General features: G+C 36.2%; 1 protein-coding gene across 1 annotated transcript in view; it reads right to left on the bottom strand.

The window, feature by feature from the left end:
* MALRD1 (MAM and LDL receptor class A domain containing 1) overlaps positions 1 to 21715 on the bottom strand; it is a 291485-nt gene that overhangs the window by 242458 nt on the left and 27312 nt on the right. The window contains exons 8-12 of the mRNA XM_072851516.1: positions 19153 to 19245; positions 16743 to 16950; positions 8700 to 8846; positions 5565 to 5674; positions 690 to 857 (exon numbers count right to left, since the gene is read on the bottom strand). Of these exons, the coding sequence (XP_072707617.1) occupies positions 690 to 857; positions 5565 to 5674; positions 8700 to 8846; positions 16743 to 16950; positions 19153 to 19245 (726 nt within the window). The remainder of the gene's footprint in view (positions 1 to 689; positions 858 to 5564; positions 5675 to 8699; positions 8847 to 16742; positions 16951 to 19152; positions 19246 to 21715) is intronic.

Raw genomic sequence — 21715 nt, 5'->3', positions numbered from 1 at the left:
TGTTCATCTATACTATGCCTGCTGAAGTCAACAACATGTGGTACAGTAAATGTACAGGTTGTAAGGATGCATTTGTAAATACAAGGAAATATTCAGGAGATCATAAAAGGAAGTAAAGCTCAGTCATAACTTAACAATAATGAGAATTGAGTACCCTTTCTTTTAGACCATTTTATAGATGAGACATAAAATGAAGAGACCAAAACTGGAATTTTGATTTGCTGAATCCTTATACTTGAGTTGCTGATTCCCCTGACAGTTCCTTTCTAAATTTTAGTAAAGTGTAGCAGCCTGAGATTATGAAAAATAAAATTAAACTCAAAAACTGCTAATTGTTTCTGTGATCAATGCTGCAAACTGAAGTATCTGCACTTCTCCTGCCTTTAGCCAACATAATTAGGCCCTCACTCTGATCAGCAGTTTTCATAGCAAGTTCATTTCTTAAAAGCTGCTGCACTAGTGCTACTTGATTTTTATTACAAAAAGGTGATTCTAATGCATACAATAACGAAACAATAGTAATGTTCTTTAATAGCTACATCTATTGAAAGAGCAGAATTGAATTCTTTTTTATATGAGTATTAAAGAATAGAAATTCTCTTTTTATATTTCATTATAAAAGCAAATTAATTCTAAAGGCCAAATTAGAGTAACTTTTTGAAAGCAATGTAAATGTAATTTCTAATTACCTGAAAAGGTAAGTCCTCAGCTGCACTTTCTACAGGTATATTCACTTTTGTCCACTGCGTCTCAGGCAATCCTGAAATGTCATGCAATTTTTCCAAACTTCCATCCAATGCAGTTCTTTTAAAGACAGAAAGCTGGGAATCCTGAGATAACCGGTACCAAAATCTTAGCTGTTGAAAGAGTTTTTAATGAAACACTTTAAAACCTATATCAATAATCTGCAATAAATTCAGTACCAACTCATATACTTACATTATAACACAAAATGATGTGACAGGTCTAAACATAGCCTTGGCATAAAAGAAAGAGATGTATGAAACTATGGCATGTTGAGGAGCAGTATTATGTCTAAAGATAAAAACATAATTAAAAGTAAAGCTTATTTTTAAAACTTACTTTTAAGTTGTGTCTATCAACTGATGCAGACTGACTGATATGACCTCCCTTAACTCTTTTTAGCTTAGTAAGGATTTAGAAACTTCTCAAGGATTATTTTTCTTCACAAATGCTGAATATAGGACAGCTTCATAAGTATGTTAATCTCAGAAGTGCAACAGTTGAGGTACTTTTATGAAAGAAAACTTATGATCTTCTATTTCCACAATCAACACAAATGAAAATGATCTGAAGACAGATGTTTAAAATAATCTATTGATCTCCTGAAAAAAGTGGATTGACCAATATATGGGAAGAAAAAACAACAACTGTAGGTGGATGAAGCTACAAAAAACTGCTTGCCAAGCAGAAAAGATCAGAAAACAGTGAGAATCCCAGTTCACTATGCCTGCCCTGCAATACAGAGTAAACCTGATGCATTTAATTTTTTTTTAAATACTAGCCAGACAAAAATTCAGCTGAGAACTGCAGGGAAGAAGATTTTCAAAGACTAATTTTTTTCCTTCCTCCTGAGTCCTTCCTGCTTCTTCACATAGTGAAAGACTAAAATTTCTTCAACTGCAGACTCTTTGCTTCCCTGCAAAAGCCTTGATAACACTTGAATCTTTGTGAAGATAAAGCAAGAGCTGTAAAAGTAGCTCTTTCCACTCAGTTCTCTGCCCATCTTCATATGACCTTACACTGTGAATCTTGGAACATCACACTACAGAGAGAAAGTTTCCTTTTATTTTTTCATGTTATATCCACTTCTAAACAGAGTTAAAGAATACAGACCATTTTGGGCTAATAGCCAAAATAAACTTATGTATTTTTTTGCAAGACAATAACAAATATGAGAAAACCCATCTTTAGCCTCAGGACAAACACAGGTGCATGTGTTAGCCAGCTTTCAGTTAGACATGAGACAATTAAAGTCTTTTAGTTGAGCAAGACAGCTGACACAATAGGCTGTACAGGTTGTGGAAAAGCATTATGTTAGGGACGGTTACAGGCAAAACAGCCTTAGGGTTGTGGTGTAATTTTTATTTAATTTAATTTCTTGTGAATTAACGTAAATTTCTAATCACTGGTTGGACTACTGAGAAAAAAAGAAAAAAGAAAACACTTAAACACAAACTTGAGCAAACACCTTTCCTCCCCTTTTCCCAGGCCAGTTTAAGCCAAACACTTAGTCTGCTCCCTTCCTAGTCTTAATTTCCCTATTTTTTGCTGCAGGTTACACTCAGTCTGGCCCAATTCTTTTGGTAGGGCAACAGGTGGAGCAGGAGGTTGGGCGTGTTAGCCTGCTCTCCTCCTTGTTCTTTTTTCTTTTTTTCTTTTTTTTTTTCTATTTTTTTTTCTTTTTTGATGGAAGTAATAGTTTAAGAGTAACCAGACTCTGAGAGGAGTCTTTTCTTCAATAAATTATCACATTAGCGTCTCTGTTAAAGCTGTAGACCCTTAGTGTGCCAAGGAAGTTGAACAACAGGATTGATTAATTTGAGAAGTCCTTACATTCAAATCATTGACTAATAATCTGAAAATCATGTTTGAGGATTCACTACCTTTTGCCTGGCCCTGAATTTAATCCATAAAATTGGCAAATACACCAAAGACACAACATCTGTTATGTATGAAGGTAGAGTTTGTTTTTGCTTGTGTTACATGGTACAAGGTAGGTCAGTGGTTACTGGTGAAAATATTCTTGTTACAACACATTGTTACTTTTTAATATCTTCTGGCTTCTGGCTTATTAATAAATTGAAATACTTTCATGCAACTTTTTTTTCCCCACCAGAAAACCTAAGGAATACAAAGCAGCAGGTATAGAAACACTTTTCAAAATGAGCTGTTTGAAGAACTATACCCTAAACAATCTAGATGTAAGTTTTGTGTTTATAAAACAGCTTTTCAAACAAATTTGTGTTCTCATTACATAAGAAATAATATTACCCTCCCTCTCTATGTCTACATGTTCTACTTTACAATGACTACTCTGTCCATTAAAGAGCCATAAACAGAGAGCTAGGACTAGAAATTTGCTTCTAGAACTCCAAAAACTTGAGCTAAATGAAGATGTTTCTTAGCTGACATCTACAGAAAGACTCAGCTACAAGAAGCTGCAGAAAGAAGTTACTTCTAAGCTTCAATTAGCCAGTAAGGCACAATATAAAACTGTTATCCCTGAACTCCAATTTTCTTTCTTTCTTTTTTTTTTTTTTTTAAACAACTGGAGCCAAAGAACTTGTAAAGCTATTAATAAACATAGGTCTCTTTATGTAGATGCTTTTATCTTCTCAGTGGGACATCCAACAGAGGGCAACATCTCACATTTATACACACAGAGCATAACACACCAATACACATCCTAATGAGCAACCTCTGCTCCTTGCCTCCTTCCCAGAAATAAAAGTCTTCAGGGAAAATGTGGCAGAAAGCCATGCTTCCAGTCTTCAAAAATACTCTCTTTTCAGACATGTATAGCTGGGTAAGAACTTCCACTTGTTTTTGTTGAATCTAGGAACTTTAAATATATTCAATACGTGCATACTCAAAATTAAAATTGGTTTCCTTTCTGACTTTGAACTACAGAAATGTACGTGCATCCCCGCTGCATTTGTATTTATTTTGAATGCAGACCAAATTCTGCGGTAGAGCTAAGCAGAATGATTCATTGATTCAGATACCAGTTGTGCCCTGTTCACCTTAAGGGGTTCTAAGATAAATTAATCTGAACCTGAAAGGTGCTTATCTACTCAGTATCAAAGTCTACAAAAAAGATATGAAACTGCCTGAAAGAATGCATTGTGCGTACAAAGGCAGTTGGTATCCCCAGAGTAATGCAATACGCAGGGCTCCGATGGGATGCTGCGAGGCCTTCTGTGTCCCCTGCAGCAGCATTCTGCTTGATTTCATTCTGCATCTATTTAATTTCTGATTCTTTACAACACTAAGAAGCCATGTGAAAATTAAGAACTGAGAGAGTGCATTAAATGACAGCAAAGCGTTGTTCTTAAATTGTTTAAGAGGCTTCTACTCCTCAGCTGCAAGTTGCAACTATTCAGTTGAGATTTGGTAATCCATGTGCATAGTCCAAGTCAGCTACAGTCTCAAGTAAAACAGGTTTATCTAAGCCAACACTTGTTTCAGTCCCTTACACTAGAAAAACCCTAAGAAGCCTAGGTCCTGCTAGAATAAAATTCTGCTATTTGTTGGGCCTTCTAAGTGCAGTTCCTCAACACATTGTTTTCTGACATTTTTGTTTTTGAAAAAAGTTTTCCTAAGTGAAATTACAGTTTCTGTTCTACACTGAGCCTGAAAAATTAAGCAACCAGTCTAGATTTTATTTTGTTTCTCTAAAGTCTCTTTTTGCCACTGAATACAGTAAAATTATTTTGGCATGCTTTCCCTATCTTTTCCTTTTCTTCTCTGTGACTTCTTAAATCAGGAGGCATTATGCAGTAGCAGAAAAAACATAACATCAAAACTACACAACTTAGCTTCTCCCCAGTATGGCATAACCTTTGAAAAGTTATGGGATAGAAAACAAAAAAAGCCTCAGAAAAAAAAAAAAACAAAACCCAACAACTTATAAAACTGTACAGCATCTATTCACTTTATTCAGTGGCCAAAAGGATGAACAAAAATACAGCTGGGAATGTTTTCTTGTATGTATATTTCTTTAATAATATAATTATATATATTTAATATATTTCTTCAAGTTCTGTTTTAACAATACCTATGTTGTTGAAAATTCCAACATTCTAGTTATAAAACTGTATTTTCATTTTTCATCTAAGACTTTTCTATTTTTTAGCCTTCTTGATCCATTTTTTCCAGGTAGTTTTCTAGTTTCTCAAATCAACCACCATCCTGGCTGGTTGCTTTTGCATTCCTCTGCAGAGCCACAAGACATTTGACAAAAAAAAGCATTTCAAGGTAAACTCTCAAGTACTGCACTGATCCACTTAAAAAGCATCCTCCTCAAATCATCAATTAAAATTTAGTACGTGTCTGGAGCATGGTAGCTAATTCTCTCCGGTCACACCAACATAGTTAATCTATATAGCAACTTTGAACCACAGGTCTCCTGTTATGCGACATTGGATGTGTGAGTCTTTCCTGCCTACAGATGACAGCATGACTCTGTCAGCTTTTGTGCAAAAGGCAGGCTGCTTTGACTGTGATTTGATACAGCCCTGATATTGTTGTCCAGCTAGGTTTGTCACAGCATACAAAAACCTGAAGCACCTGAACATAAATCTGAGTCACCTGGTGGATGCTTTAGAAAGAATAATAATCAGATATAAAAATTTGGCAGCAAAGTAGCAAAAAGCCTGCTGCACCTCCCTCCTCCCAAAGAATTAGTCTAACTCCTTCCATTGGTATTGAAATGGAGCCAGTTTTTCAGCAGCAATGCTTACAGCATGAAGAATACCATATCTGCACATCAGGTGAGTGATAGCTTACAAAGGTGGGGACAGTAAATATTGAACTGTTACCTGACAGCAGGAAAGCCCAGGGGACAGCTTGACAAGGAAAGGGCTCCCCAAATGAGACATGGCCATCTTTGTGCTCATCTGATGTGACCCACTGAAGTAAATGAATGCTCCTGTAAACAAAAATCAAAGAAATACAAGAAATATGTCATGCTCCGATAGCAAATAGCTACCTCAGAGAGGTAACTATGTGCTCCATGAGGCATCTAAAGCTTATTCATAAATGTAAACAAATGAAACAGCTTTGCCGTCAATTCAGTCTCTGTGGATAAACAAGGAGGGTCTTGTAACAGGCTGCGACAACCAGTGTCTATGTAGGCAAAGACAAAATAGAATTGCTAAATGATCCTGCCTCTTTCCTCTGCAGTAAAATTAACTAACTGACTGACTGAACCTGAAAATGAGGAAAGAGGGAGAAGGAAAAAAGGGTATTTGGGCAGCCATTGCTAAGGCTACCCTCTCGTGGTGCCTGCAAGCACTTAAACCTGAGGAAGTAAATACAGAGCCCTGCAAAGGGAGTTCAGATGTTGTTTCTGTGCCTTTACTGTGCAGACCCACTGGATGTATTATTTTATCTGCCCTCTTCAGGCAAAAACCTTAAGACCTCCATCCTCCAAACACTACAACTACTTCGCACGGTGCCCTTCTGCTCTCCGCACAGGCTGGGGAGAGCGAAGGCATGGCAGGAGCTGCCATACAGAGTGCCCTGGAGATCAAACAGCATAGACCTCAGCTGGGATCTCTAAATGACATGTTTTAATTGGCTTAAATAATGTTTCAAACATAATTTAGAACAAAAATTAATTTCCTTTAGGGTACAGTATTCACTCTCAGTGCAGCCCAGCCAGTTTTAAGCATGCTAACAATGTTGCAGACCATGGGAGCCAATGGAATAAGCTATATTTTCTCATGGGGTCCACAGACTTGACATTGTTGTCTGTGCTAGTGGGGATGAAAGCTTAATTAAAGATCTAATCTGAACTCTGGCAAACGAACTGCCTTTGGATTTGAACTACAGCAGATGTGCTTCAGACAAAGGTAAGGAAGGATAAACATCTTCAAGGGGCCCTAAAGCAGCATATTTTGAATGCCGTCAGTACTGCCTTCGCTGAATACTGAGACTTTTTCATGAAAGTCTATGCAAAACAACACTAAAGGCTCAGTCTTGTTTGCACATTGATATTACACATATTGCCTTACATCTTGGAAAATCAGCTATTGTGCTGCCACAGTCATACTCCTTAGCCGTTTATTTCCCATGGATACATAATGAAGCAGAGGGTTAAGTCCAGCCCCATGTGAATAATCACATTGCTTTAGCAAGGCTGGCACAAAGAGGTAACCGTTACAGTTCCTTGTACAAACAGGCGTGCTACGCTCTGCAGCGCGAGGGAAGCTCCCCTCATTGGAATGCAAGGGTACTTCAAAGGATCCTCTTTAATTTGCAGCTGAGCCTCTATAGTAGCCTTGTTAAGATCTTCATTAATCAAAATTTGCTGCTGCCCTCCCCAGGAGAGAAGAAAGATGAACATTCTGCGGGATCACAAGCAACTGTTGCAACCTGACAGACCTTGATTTAATGTTGGCAAAAACTTGCTCATATTCTGGAAGCCTAATTCTAAAGCCGTGATGTGGCCGTAGCAGGCACAGAGATAGGTGGGTACAAAACCACCTCAGAAAGATCTTTGCAATAACTTATATGGGGAATGCACCATTACTGGGCTTAAGAGGTGCTGCATGGTAACCTCAAGATCTGCTTGAGGCTTCAACGTGCAGCAACATATAAAGATATGAATCTAACTTGTAATGATTCACGTATCGAAACAGCTTAAGTGCAGCAGCACATAGTTCCATATGGGCTAATTTAACATGCTGCTTAGGCTGAAGAGCAGATGTTTCTACCAGCAGCCTTCATTATGACCACATTACACCTCAGATCTCACCAGCACCTAGAATAACCCACATGGGAAAGACACAGGCATATGCCTGCACAGTGCCTTTCTCCAGAGCTGTGAGTTTTCGGAAGCTGTGACACAGTAACGTTTGCAGACAATGCAGTAATGCAGATCGAGTGCCACTCTAGAGAGACAATAAAATGAAATATCAAATAGCTGGTGAGAAAGTGAATAGCAACTTTGGTGCACTTCATCACTTGGGGATCAGTGGAAAAAAAGGCATATGATTGTGCTGTTAGATTTATTATATAGCATGCACACACATACTTGCACCCCACTAGGGTTTGCTCAGGCAAATTTTAATCCTGGAATTCCTCTACCTTTGAACGCTCAAGGTGGAATACTTAATATTTCACATTCCTTTAACATGAACATGGGAGAGAAGTGTGGAGGTTTGGCTGTAAGATGATATACATCATTAAAAAAATTTAACTTAAAGGGGTATTGGACTGTAACCCAGATTTTAAAGTAATCTAATCTCCACTGGAAGCAGTGCAATAGATATGTTTTAATAAAATTAAAGTAACTGAATATTTGCCAATGTTATTTGACAATGAAAAACATGCCAGGCAGTTTTAGTTTTATACAGTGCACTGTAATAACATTTTAATTTTGGAAAAATACTTTAAAACAGCCCTCTACTGCAATAAACTTTTTCCAGCTGAATGCACTGTATAGCAACTATGGGCTGAAGGAAGAAAAACTGTTCCAAGAACATTACACTCACTCTGTTTTTCCCAGACAAAACTGATTAATTTACCTGCACTCTACAAAAAGCTACAGTGACATTTTGTCCAAATAATATTTTCAAGAATGGCCCCTGTGTGAATATTGGGTACAAAGATGCTTGTCATATGCTTGAACAAAGTTAGCTGTGTCAGTTCAAAGGTCAGTATCTCAAAAACTAAAGGCTGGACCAAGTCTCATACCTCATTGATTGTCCCAGCAGAAAATGAAAGTTACAAAGGCATAGTAACCTAATCACATTTAAGAAAGAGCATCCCCGAAAGACTAGCTATCTGTAACGTTACCTAAGTTATATACATACTATGTAGCACCCATTTGAAATCAGTTTTTATTATCAATCTATCCCCATTTACAAGTACAAATACTCATCACAGAAGGAGGAAAATAATAATAATAATAATAATAATAATAATAATAATAATAATAGAAATCTCACCATGTCCAGTATTAGTTGTATGACCTCTGCCAGGGAGTCTCCTGTCAAGGGGAGCCTGTTCCTTCATTATGTTCCAGTCAGCATCACCTACGCTTAGTGGCTTCCATCCACAGAGGTCAGTCTCAAAATCACATATAGTATAATTAGCTGTTGTAAGAAGAACAACAATAAGAGATCATTAAGTTGAATTTACTGAAACAGTTAATGCCAGAACTATGACTATTTTGTATTTAGACATACAAGGAGTCTTAAAGAAGCACTGGTATGTTTCACTGAAATCCAGATTATTCTGATGGAGAAAAAGTTCTAGAATACAGGTAACAGATCAGGCAGGCCCTTCTCAATCAAACTCAGAACCATGAAGGAAACCACCTGTAAGAGAATAAACTATATCATATTAAAGATGAGACCTGTACCTAGGTTGCTTATAGATTATGAAAGTAATATTATATATTTTTAAAAGATGAATTTTACTGGAAAGTTAATTATGAATGTGTAGAAAAAATCAAATGTATTTAGTGCTTTAAATACACTGAAAGTAAAGATGAATTAAGCTTCCACTTAATTTATTTTTGAAAATGAGATTTAAACTTATGAATTATTTAGGTCTCCTAGAAATTTTTATTGCAAAGTAAAAGACCATTATCTCAGTTGGTATAGATTAGACCAACTTAAACTGTATAACAATCTCAGGCACTCTTTCATTTCTTGAGCAAAATGAATTATTTTCATAAGAAAATAGTGTAATCTTAAGAGTTTTCTTTCCTAGTCCAGAACAGCTTCCCAAAGTGCTACACTTAACTCTTTGGGTTATTTATCACAATGGAAAAAATCACTTTGGAACTATACTTGGCACTTTCCAGACTTCATGGCACATTTATCCTGTCATATCAGCCTCAGACATGATTATACACATTACTCCAATTTTCAGATTGTACAAAACCAAAATGAACTGCATCTTTGTTAAAACACCATGGCAGTAAAGCTCCATAGGAAAAGTCTTCCTGGTATAAAGAGGTTATTTGAGCAGTTAAATTTTAAAGTACAAAATAAATCACAAATATCAGTATATCTCATCTGGATTCACTATATACATTAAAATTCAATGGAGCATGCTTTTCTGTTTAGTGCAGTGTATTGGTTAAATATGAAACTTGGTTACCTTATTTAATTACAGAATTCTCATGCTTTTGACAAGGTACCTTGTTAATTAGACTTCAATTGCTAATACATTAAGGTGGAATATGCAAATTGATATGCAAGACTAAGCTGTTTTGCTGTACGGTAATTAATACTATGTCTAGGCATTGTACTTTCCTTAGCTAAGCAGTCTTAAGAGAACCAATGTGACACAAAAAAGCAAACATTCTTTGCTTAAACATTTCTTTCCTCTGGCCTCCCTAAACCCTGCAAAAGGTCTTCTGCGTAAGAAGCTGACTGCAGTGGCTGCATAGTAATACCGAAAAAGACATCAATAAATGACCATGTAGACACAAAGAACTTACTCTGTTGTATACTAAGCTACCAAAAACTTGTTCCTGGAAGGAAAATACCAGGCCAAAGTTAAATAATGGTTTAAATATGAAAGAGACATCAAGATGGTATTAATGATTAATATTTTACAGCTCAATAAGATATTTAACATGGGATTTTATTATTATTATTATTTTCTTTTAACTAGAGGTACTTAGGACCATGAGAAGAATTGTTATCGCAATATGAAGAACAACATCTTTCATGTGCTGATGACACCAGATCTGTTGTAGTTTAATGTGGCTCAATACCAGGCTCAGGGTTTTTCACTGACTCATACTGAAAAGCTGACTGTTTAAGCTACATTTGGAAATTGTGTACTAAAAGAATTGGTGAAGCAGCAAGGCTGTGATCAGATGGAGACCATCACTGCCCTTGATGGCCAACAGGAAGAGAGAAGTCTGGTGAAATAATCATTTCTTACATTGGTAGCCACTAGTACAATTTTTTCTAACACTATGGGTTTAGAAAGAAATGTATAAACATCATCTTTTAGGTTGAATATACAAGCAGTGGGAAAACAACAAAAAGAAGACATGCACACACAAAAAGACACAATTCCAAATCAAATTATTTTGCCCAGTCATTTTTTCAAACTTTATTCAAGTCTGAACACAAATATAAAGGTAGGAAGAACATTCATGGTGGTGTGCTTTTGGGGTTTTTTTTGGGAGGAGGAGGGAATGGGGAATAACATAAAGCGGCTCCAGTTCACTAAATGTGATAATGTTACCATGTTTTAGATGCTACTGTTTTGGGTTTTTTTTATTGCACCTGTCATTTAAAGTGAAAAACTCTATACAAATATCCAGTTGTGCAGAGACACTGGGCCAGTCACTTATCAAGCCCAAGTGTTTCACCATATGTAGTTTCTGGAAGTGATACTTAATTTTTAGAAGTATTAATATGTTAGGGAACAGCTAGGCTATAAATGTGAGTGAAACCCAATTGTCCAAGTTAACAGTTTGACTTAAATTTTATCCCTACTTAATTCTAAAAACTTAAGGGGTGCTTGTAAATGTTTAGTCAAGCTTGAAAAAAAGGTTCTGTGCTTTGGCTGAAACCCAAATCCAAGTGAGACAGTTTCTCAGTGTATTTTTTCATTGCTCAAACATTAATAAACTTTGAGAAATGCTCCTTTCCCATCAAAACAGTGCATATTTTTTATTATTCACAGCCTTTTTCTACATTTTTATTTGAACCTTCAAGTGATTATAGGGAATGTTTCACTATCCATAGTTGGAAAATAAATGACTGCACAACCTATGTTTTTTGAGGAGTCATACTGCAGTTATGTAAGTTAAACAGACATAAAGCATATTTCTGGTATATTATGTCCTTTCCTACTGCACTTCTTACCATCAGAACCTGTGTTTTTTATTTCACTGGGAAGATTTCACTGGATTCAAATACAGAAAGATTTTTCCACATTCTGAAAGTAAAACCAGTTAATTCTCATTTTTGGACATTCATCTATTTATAATTCAGCAAAACAGAAAGGAAATTAGAAAGGAAACAACAACCTGCATTCATTTCAATAATAAGCCAAATTTAGAAAATAATCTTTTTTTTTTTTCATATAGGTATATCAGTATATCTCAACTAGTCAGGGAGTACATTATTACACCGGTTCTGCAAGAACAATGACTTCAGGATGTAACCAGGAGAAAAAAATGTTCCCCAAACATATCTCCTTGAATTTCAAGGAATAAGTGGAGCTTACTAAAGCCATAAAATACACTGGAAAGATTTTTCAATTAATATGAACCAGTTTTCCACAAGTTTGGTTTTTTTTAAAAAAAAAACAAACCCAAAAACAGGAAACAAAGCACATATTCCAAGAGTACTGGGAGGTTAAATGGAAATGTTTTTTCTTTGACTAGCTTACTCTACCTATCCCAGCTCTTCTTGATCCTCCTGGGGGAAAAAAAAAGCAGTCCTGTTAGCTAGGCTGGGTTACCAGCCAATTAACGTTGCTTCAACTTTGCTAGCCTGCAACTGGATGAAGCTTTTCAATCTTACTCTGGCAGCTCAATCAATTGAACACAGCTGGGGACACACAGCTTGCCTCTCCACCGCTCCATGGTGTTTCCCTGATAATAGCACTGAATGAGGAGGGCTGCTACCCCTTACTCAGTGTGGCAGCACCCAAGCTCCTAAGGAATTTGGGATATAAACTATCTGTATGATCAAAAACCAAAGCACCTCTGTGTGATTACTTTGCAATTAATATTTTGTCATTTCTGGCTAACATTTAATGTCATTTTGGGAAAGGGAAGGGTTATGCACATACCTTCTTACTGACTAACCACGCACATTCCCTACCAGTTTGTGATTATTTTTATTATCTAGAATTTGTTAAAGGATTCATGCAGAAAGATCACAGATGGCCATAGGTCATCTAGCCTGAACTTCCATATGTCATAAGTCATTAGACAGATCTCTCATAACACCCTAGTCCCTTAAGTGAAATGACCTCATCTCCTTCTGAAGCTACTCAGTTACCTTGCTTAGGGTTAAGAGACTGGTGGGAGACTCGTGGTGGTAAGAGAACCTCATGGCAGCCCTGGGTCTGCAGAGGGTATGCTTACTTTGAGTTAACTGTTCTGGTGAAACACAAAGGCAATGCTGCACAGTGTTCATAGGCAATGAAGCAGCCTGTGAAAATAATATGGGTGTACTTCTTTTCTCCACATGTACATACAAGATTGATGGACAGATAATGACAATTTCAGACAATTAATGTGTCACAGGAAACATAAATGTGTAGTAAAACAAATGTTTCAGACTAAAAAATTCTCTTTCTACTTTAAAGTTGAATGGTAATAAAAGGATTTGCATATGTGTTGATCTACTGTAGAAGGTTTCAAGGATTTGCAATTGTAAATTGCTACAGTGTAAATGAAATGCAGTAAAGGGTACATGGCTATAAAATTATACAAGTTTCCTTCATTCTACATATTTTCTATTCATAAATTATACAAATCCTATGAAAGGCTGAGAATACTTAAGCTAATACTAGAGATGCAAAATTAAAGCCAGAAGAGTTAGACAGGTGTTTTAAGGAAGCCTCTAATTAGGCTAAATGGAAGGTGATGTTCTTTCAGGAACAGCTGTAGGATGTCCCACGCCACAATCATTTTGAATCTACATGAATGCTGATGAGTAGGCAATTTCCAGAAACACTACTGTATCAAAACATGATATCACTTGAAAATAGCAAGCGCTTCCTAGACTTCTTGCCAAGTTGCTAGGATTCCTAGCTAGTGATTTATTTGTGATGTTTTTATCTGTATTGTGTGTGTTACACACAAATAATGCATAATAATAGTAAGTATAGTGCTTGAAATATTTGTTATTTGGCATAGCATTTAGTGCAAAACTTCCTTTATGTTAGGTAGGAAATAAAGAAAAGGCATCAGCACGAAAACGGTCCTTTTAATCCTTCAAATGATCTAAGTACTATCTCACTTTCTCGCTTTTGATTATATTAACTAGGTTTTGATCATTTATTATCAGTCACTGTGAAATAAGAAATTTAGAGGTGATCTCAAATAAGTGGTGTCATATAAGACATAAAGAAAATGTAGAATTTAATACTAAAAACATTAATTTCATAATTTGTCACTTCATTAGATTCATTGATTTCAATAAAACTACTCAAATAAAGATGGTTATTCATGTGCATAAGTGTTTCCCAGACAAGTTCCTAATTTTTTGAGACTTTTAAGTCTCATATACTTAGATATATATTTATATAAATAGGCAGAGATTAAACAGAAAGTTTAAGAAGCATTGTAAAACATATATTTGTTCCTGTAATAAATTGCATTATTATAAGACCATTCATGCCAAGTTAACATGAGAAAAGAGAAACATTATTTTTCCTTCTCCATTATAATGAAACAAAGAAAATTCTCAAAGAAGAGGGAAATCCTTCACATTGCTAAGTAACAGCTGTCCGCCTTTGTTTTCATTCAGTATGGAGATCTGTCAGCTCTGTCAGTACATGAGAGTACTTCATCAAAGGAAACTGCTGAGGATGTGTCCAAGGATAGATGCTAAAATACCTAACAGAATAGAGGCTAAAATATGCACTATTGTACCAGATGGGAATTTTTACTGAAAATTAATGTGAATAAATGTAGTGCACTCTAAATATCATGGAGGACAATTTCAAGATCATGTGGAAAATGTACACAATGGGAGGAAAAGAACAAAGGACAGAAATAAAGGATGATTTTTCCTTTAGGTCTCTTTTGTTCGAGACTGCAGAAGATGTCAGAAAGATTAATTTTCTAAGTTGCCCAGACTGCTGAAGAGCTAAATTCCATGTTTAGGGTCCTCTTTCCTGAAAAGGAGTGTATGAAATATCCAAGACAATATTAGCCATTAAAATGGGCCAACTTTAAAAACAGTTATTGTTACTTTAAAGGTGGCTATTTTTTTATTTTCTTTCTTCTCAGCCAGTAGTCAGAGCAACATACAACTGTTACGAGTTAGTTATATTTTAGAAAAGCACCTTTTTCCACCCTTTTTTGAGAGTATGAGTATACTTTTGTGCGCTGCTGCAATAAAATTATACATCTTTAACCTGCGAATGCCTCAACGCAGAGTGAAGCACACAATCCCTATGTCTCAGGTTCAACTGAGTGTGATATTTTCTTTAAATTAAAATACACTAGGAGTTAGTGGAGAATCAGTGCCACCTGGTAAACCAAAGGTAACTGCAGAGGCAGCAGCAGACAGTGGAGCACTAGGCAGAGCTATTGAAGAGGGTTTTGCACTGGCTGGGCCTCCTGTCAGTCCTTGCCCCAGCACCCTAATTCTGGAGGTGCCACAAAGGACAGTGTTGAGGTCTCCAGGCCATTCTGACTTTTCTTTCTTCCACCCACTCTCTACTTTTTCTGACCCATCCACATGGGCATGATGGAAACAATATTCTCAAGAGTCCCATGGTGATCTTTCTTTAACTCTAAAATCCTGACTGTATGTAGGTCATTTCATCTTTCAGTTATACAGTGCCAAAGTCCAGTGTCTGAGGCACAGGGGTAAAAGTAAAATAAGAAAGTGTAATGCATTGCATGCAAAATATAATTGCCTGTAAGTCTTTAGAGTTATCTTTATCTTCACTTTGTGTAGTACTATTAACAGCTACCCTTCAACTGGGAAAGTTGTTTTTCATCCTCTTTTTAAATCTTAAAATTATTCTTCTATATTCCCGGTCATTATTCACCAGAATACTCTCACATTGTTACTGAAGTGGGAACACTAAACAGCTGAGAAATAAAGTCCAATTTATAAAGTACTATTCACTTTCATTCCATCCCTCTTCCTAAAGAGCATGGGAGGGCTCTCTGCACTCCTACCAGCGCACACACACAGACCTAGCAGCAGAGGGTCAAGTTTTGTAAAAAAGGAAAATAGATGTCTAAGTGGGATCCCCTATAGACTTTAATGTTGGCTTAGACTCCACCCAGAGATAAAATGGTATAAACCTTATTATTTAAAATATAATTTCAACATTTGCACCTATTACTTATTTCAGAGATGGCTCCTGCATGGCTATTTAGGTGATTGAAAAGATTAAAGGTTCAGACTGTGAGTTAAAAAAAACCTCGTAGTCACAAATAGTTCCTAAAGTCTTCTCATGAAATTTGAAAATAAAACACTATCAGTGTCCTTCATCCTGCTATCCTGAGTGACACTAAAAATTTTAATTTCTACCTCCCAGCAGCAATGTATATCATTACCAATATCTGAAATATGTGCACAATTTTCATCTATAACACACATTTAAGTGTTACTACCATAGGCAAATGTACATATAGATGCACGCTGTATAATCATTTTAGAATGAACAGGCTCTCTAAAGCTCCTTTCACATGGAGCTCTAAAATGTTTAAGAATTATTAGAGACATCTTCCAGTAATTTTAGTTACTTTTTGTCTTGATTGTACAGTAGAAACTGTGGTTTCTAAGCAAAGTTACCTTCAATTGAAAATATCATGACAAAGATATAGCTCCTGAACTGTAGCTGATTTAACTGGTGATTTGAATCACGATGCAAATATCATGTCACCTAATGAATTTTCTGACAATAACTCATAGACAACCTAAATTAGAAAAGTGTTCAAACAACAAACCACAAGGCAGATTTCAGTTCCTCTCAAATTAGGGAAGTAGAGGTTATAAACGTTGTATATAGGGAATACATTTAAGAAAAAATATGCAAAATGTTCCATTTCTGCATACACTTAAAGAATTATTATCTGGATCCAAAACATACTGATGAGGCAGACAGAGAAATAGAGATTAATGGGAAGAAGAAAAATGCATGACAGAAAATGCTATGAACACTATCACTAACCTGTACCTCATTAAATATTCTGGTAAAAAGAAGCTGTATAAATAATAACAAAGTTTTTTAGCCATTTCTTGGGTAGATCTGTTTAGGTTTCACAATACTTTTCAGTACAATGTCTTCCTAAAGCAATGCAATTCACTTACAGCAGGCTGCTGGATCCCCATTGCTGCCGTCAGAACAATCTGGGTGAGAGTCGCAGGCTGATCCAGGCTCCGTGGACTGCGCATCAGTACAGGTGAATTCTTCTAAGGAGCAGAAACCTGGTGGCTCTGATGGTATAATGTCCAAGAGCTGGATGCTATTCAGACAGATGAAACTTGCCCTACTCTGGAGTGTTCCTTTAAACATAAGCTGTGGATTGTTACAGTTAAAATATTTGCATTAACAGACAACAGAGAGAAACTTATTTTTATTTCCATAAGAGAGTAATGACCTATGTGTAAAAAGCACTTGATACTTTCCATTACAAAACCATGACAAATTTCAAACCAGAAGCTGAAATTTTGTATGACTACCTCCGGTTGAATTGCCTGAAAATTTTCAGCTAAAATGGTTTGACGAATTCCAAGAATGAAGTTAAGTAGAAGCCTATTTTAAAGAAAAACTCCTAATCTCATAACAATTTGGCTAAAAAGTTGCAATGCCTTTGTGCTTTAGAAGAGTGACCTGAAAAGTAACATCCTAAAGACTCCATCTTCTGCTCTGAAGTCTCTTCAGAACCTCATTTTGCAGATGCCCAAGAGAAAAAATTTCAGTTACACTCACAGGTGAATAAAATGGGTTAGGGACTGTCCTTGGACACCAATTGCAGCAGCATAGCTTAACAACTAATAATCTATGCAGCAACTAATAATCTATGCCCATCTATGCAGTGGGATTGGTCCCTACCTGCTGGTAACCCTTGAACTGTTCCGGGCACTGTCTGGGAGATGGCCAATTTACTTGAGTCAAAACCTTGCTAGGGACCATGCTAATGTTTTAATTATATGGGCTATCACACAGCAATCCTTGGGCCTGTGCCCTGGCCCTGCTTATTTTACTGCTATTGGCATGGACATAGAGATTCAAGGAGCATTTCTTTCTCCTACAGAATTCCCTCGTGCTGACCAGATTTTACGCAAGCTGATTTAGAACAATGAAGTTTCAGAAGAACATCTCTTGCTCCTGGCCACTGCAGAGCCCAGCTCTACTGGGTCTCAAAGCAAGGAGATTACCCTACTTTTGCTCTCCAAGTTTCTTTTACCTGAGCTGAAGGAGCAAACAGGGGGAAGCAAGCTTGGATTTATCAGAAAGTTTAAGACAGCAATGAAAGAAAACACTGAGAGACAAGAGCAGGAGTTGGAGGCACTAATCAATAATGGAGTTGTGGGTTTTGACAGACTGGGATGTGGCCAGAGTGTGAGTCTCAGAAAGTGCAAGAGGCAGAAAACACAGTGGAAGGAAAGCTGGACAAGAGTTTCTGAAAAAAACAGAAGGAAACTAGAACAGACGTGATTTGGGGCATAAGCAGAAGGCTCTGACACACTCCCTGGAAGCCTGGGAATTAGGTTGGAGTAAAATCTCAAGAGGCATTTTTCTTTCTAAGAAATAAGAATGATATATGTCATTATCTTCCACTAGAGACAATTTCTTCGAAATGACAAAAGCCCTCTAATACTATCCATTCTCTACCAGTTCAAACAGCAGAATGCTATGCTGAAAACATTACATAGTCACATAACTATAGTATCTTTCCTTCCCTAAGCAGAAGTGATCCTTGCCATCTTTGTACAAAGAATGCATAAGGTTGGCTTTCTACATGTATATGTACAACCTCAGCAGCCTTTTGTTTATTTATTTTTAGATACTATAGATAGTCTTATTACACATATGGTGGTTTATTCACACTTGTGCTTGGGGGAAAAGGAGAGACAGACAACAACAGGTACTTATAACCTACTAGCTTGCTGAAATGCATTCATTCTAATATATGTCAAAACATCAATGCCTGCAGCGGGCTTAGTCTTTGCCCTTTCACAGAGATTACATTTTCAGCTGATTGTTGAGACAGTAAAATATGATGGTTATTTATGGAATTATGAAATATAATTGTACATGTAAAATTATTTAAAATAGAAACTAGTACATTAATTTAAGAATTAAGTGGATGCAAATTTGCTTTCTTGTCTATGCCTGCAAATTCAAGGGGAAGATATTCTCTTATAATTACTGGTTTGCATCATTCCATGAAATCCCACAAATATCATTCCCATCATCTCACTTAAATGAGTTGGTAATACCTGAGATGGACTCAGATATCTGACTACCTAAAATATGGTGAGATTTGTACTCATTTTCTTGCATGTTATTAAAGACCAGCTGCTTCAACACATGATGTTTGTGTAGATGTTTTGTTGAGCTATAACCAGAGCTTTACCTACATTGAAGCAATGAAGAACAGCAAGCCCTTCAGGATACAAATAATTTTAACAAATTTTTAAGTTTCCTAGAAGCTTTATGAACAATAAGGTAAAGCATTTTCAAAAATTGAGCACATGCCTTTTTCATTCATACCTTTAATTTTTCTAGCCCTGTTGGTAGCTGTATATCCACTTTGACCCATTCCTCCTTAGTCATGATGTTGGTTTCCCACAAGATATGCTCCTCCTGTAAAATGTACAATACGATGTTATAAAGCTAATTTTTGTTCGTCTGTAAATTATCAAGGCCATTTTTTGTCCTTGATCTTTTAATATCCTAGCCAAACGACCACTATATACAAACTTGCTCTATGTGAGGAAATGCAGCTTCACGTATTCGTTTGCAATCTTTACACTGAGCTCTATGGGAGAGAGGGGAAACAAGACATGTTTACTGTGATTAAACAGGTTAATCATATAATTATTAGGAGTTAGCTTGGCAGAATTAAAGTGAATTAATATGTAAATTAAGCCATGTTATTGCTAAATTTAACAATATGTTTCCATGGTGCTCTCTACATTAGTTTCTTTTTCATAAATAACTGCTTATAATATGTTGTGTTATAATTAGATTTAGTTTTCTTAGAACTGAATTTGAGGTCTGTCAAAATTACCCAATCAACCATGCTAAAAACTTTTTTTTTTCTTTAAATCTGTAAAGCAAACAGGCAGAGTACTACCTAACAAGTCCTAGTCATTTTCTGAGTTACCTCAATCCCCATTTTCACTCCACCTTCTAAGGATAACACCAAGAGTGCCAAATATAGTAAGGCTTCCTTTATGCAAGCAATCCAAGCCCTTTTGATTCAATAATCTGACAAAACCAGCTCATACTCATTCTGCTTCTGATTATGATCCTAACTGGAACATGCTGAGGCCAGCATAAAGAAAAGAAATGTAGCAAGGTGAACTTCATATCCCTAAATAAAGTCTTTTCAAGAGTCAGCTCCAAAATAGAGCAAAACCAGAAAAACAGAGAAAAAACATAGAAAAAGTTAGTATAGGCTATACATACAAACAGACTTACCATTACAAGAATCAATAGTGAGACCCCTTTTAGGATACTGTGCAAAGTACTTGTCATACCTTTTCCACAAAGGATATTACAGAATTAGGAAGTTCAGAAAAAGATGCAAAGCAGGATAAGAGAAATGGAAAGTCTCTTGTATGGATAGAAATTGAAAGGATAAAAAAAGTTTACCTTACAGGAGATGAATAAAAGGGGATAAGATAGGTATGTGAAATGTTATCAATACTATAGACAAGGACAGTTATCTTTTTTCCTGTCTTGCAATATAAAAAAGAGGAGGAAGATGCTGTCTACTGCTTGATAGACTGAGAGGCTGAGCCAACACAACAACACTGATATGATTTGTGACAAGTAGCCAATTACTTATGTTCTTTTTCTACCAAGGCTTCAACTGTTCTGACATACTAACAAAGCTAGAAGACTAAATCTCTATTGAATATGTGTTCAAAGATCAGTTTTGGAAAACTGCAAGACAGGGCCAAGCCAATACCCTAATTCCAAACATTAAATGACATAAGAGATCAACTTTGGATAAACCACATGCCATACACTTGATTTCAGAAATAAAAGTCAGCTGTGAGTTTCCACATCAGTATAGGATATAAGTACTTGTCAACTTGTTCATGTGATAGACATTCACCAAAAGTATTTCAATGTTGAGGACACTTCATTCTGCATAAAACTTGCTTCATTTTGCTATATAATTCAGCTTCCAAAGAAAATCTATTAATGTTATCAGCCTACAATAACCACATATAAGACACAGAAAAGGATGATGTACCAGGAACCCTACTGCATGGCAGGTTAAAACCATAGCCTGTGGTTGAGTGTCTGCTTTCAGAAATGTTTTAGTTAGTGTATAAGGGCACACACACATTCCCACACGTGTACATATATGAACCCTCCAAACACATCTGTATACCTTGTGGGAACACTCTACATTTGCTGTTTATTTGATCGGATATATCTTGATACCATAATTTTGTTCACATTCAATTAACAGCTTAGATACCCATCCCCATGACCATCTTTCTCCCCAGTGCATTTTAATAAAAACAGCTTGTAGCAGTAAACTTGAGTTTTGTGTGCATGTGCCAGTATCCAGATCTTCCAGGGCTTTTTTTTAATCTGAAAGCTGTAAATTACCTCAGATGCAACAACTTTTTAAACTGGCTATTGTTCCATGCAATAGACGTTACCCTCTGATTTTATACAGCTCTAATAAGCCAATAATATTATTTCCCTTCCTCACAGTTTTTCTCTGTAGTAGTTATCCTGTTGTTAGATTCTTCCACCTCTTTGGTACAAATGGGTTAACGCCTTTAGCACATTCCTTGTGCCTCTAGCCTTCTTTAAAAGTTGAATGTATTGCTTTTCCAGTACTTTCCCTCAAGATTTATTTTGGTGATGCAGGGGACCAGTTGCTCAAAATACCTTCACTCTATTCCCCTTATTGTGATACATTACTATCTATAAACAATTTTTTGTAACGCTAAAATGGGCAAGAATTGTTTCTTTTCCCTGCAGTGTTTTTTTTTGAGATAATGCTACTCAGATTTGAAGGATGGAAGAGACAATCATGACTTTTTCTTATCAAATCCATTTATAAAATACAACTTTTTTTTTA

This window comes from Ciconia boyciana, chromosome 2 (assembly GCF_034638445.1).
Source record: "Ciconia boyciana chromosome 2, ASM3463844v1, whole genome shotgun sequence".
In the NCBI taxonomy this organism is placed as follows: Eukaryota; Metazoa; Chordata; class Aves; order Ciconiiformes; family Ciconiidae; genus Ciconia; species Ciconia boyciana.
Note: the sequence above shows the minus strand (reverse complement) of the source record. Positions and strands in the feature narration are given on the sequence as shown.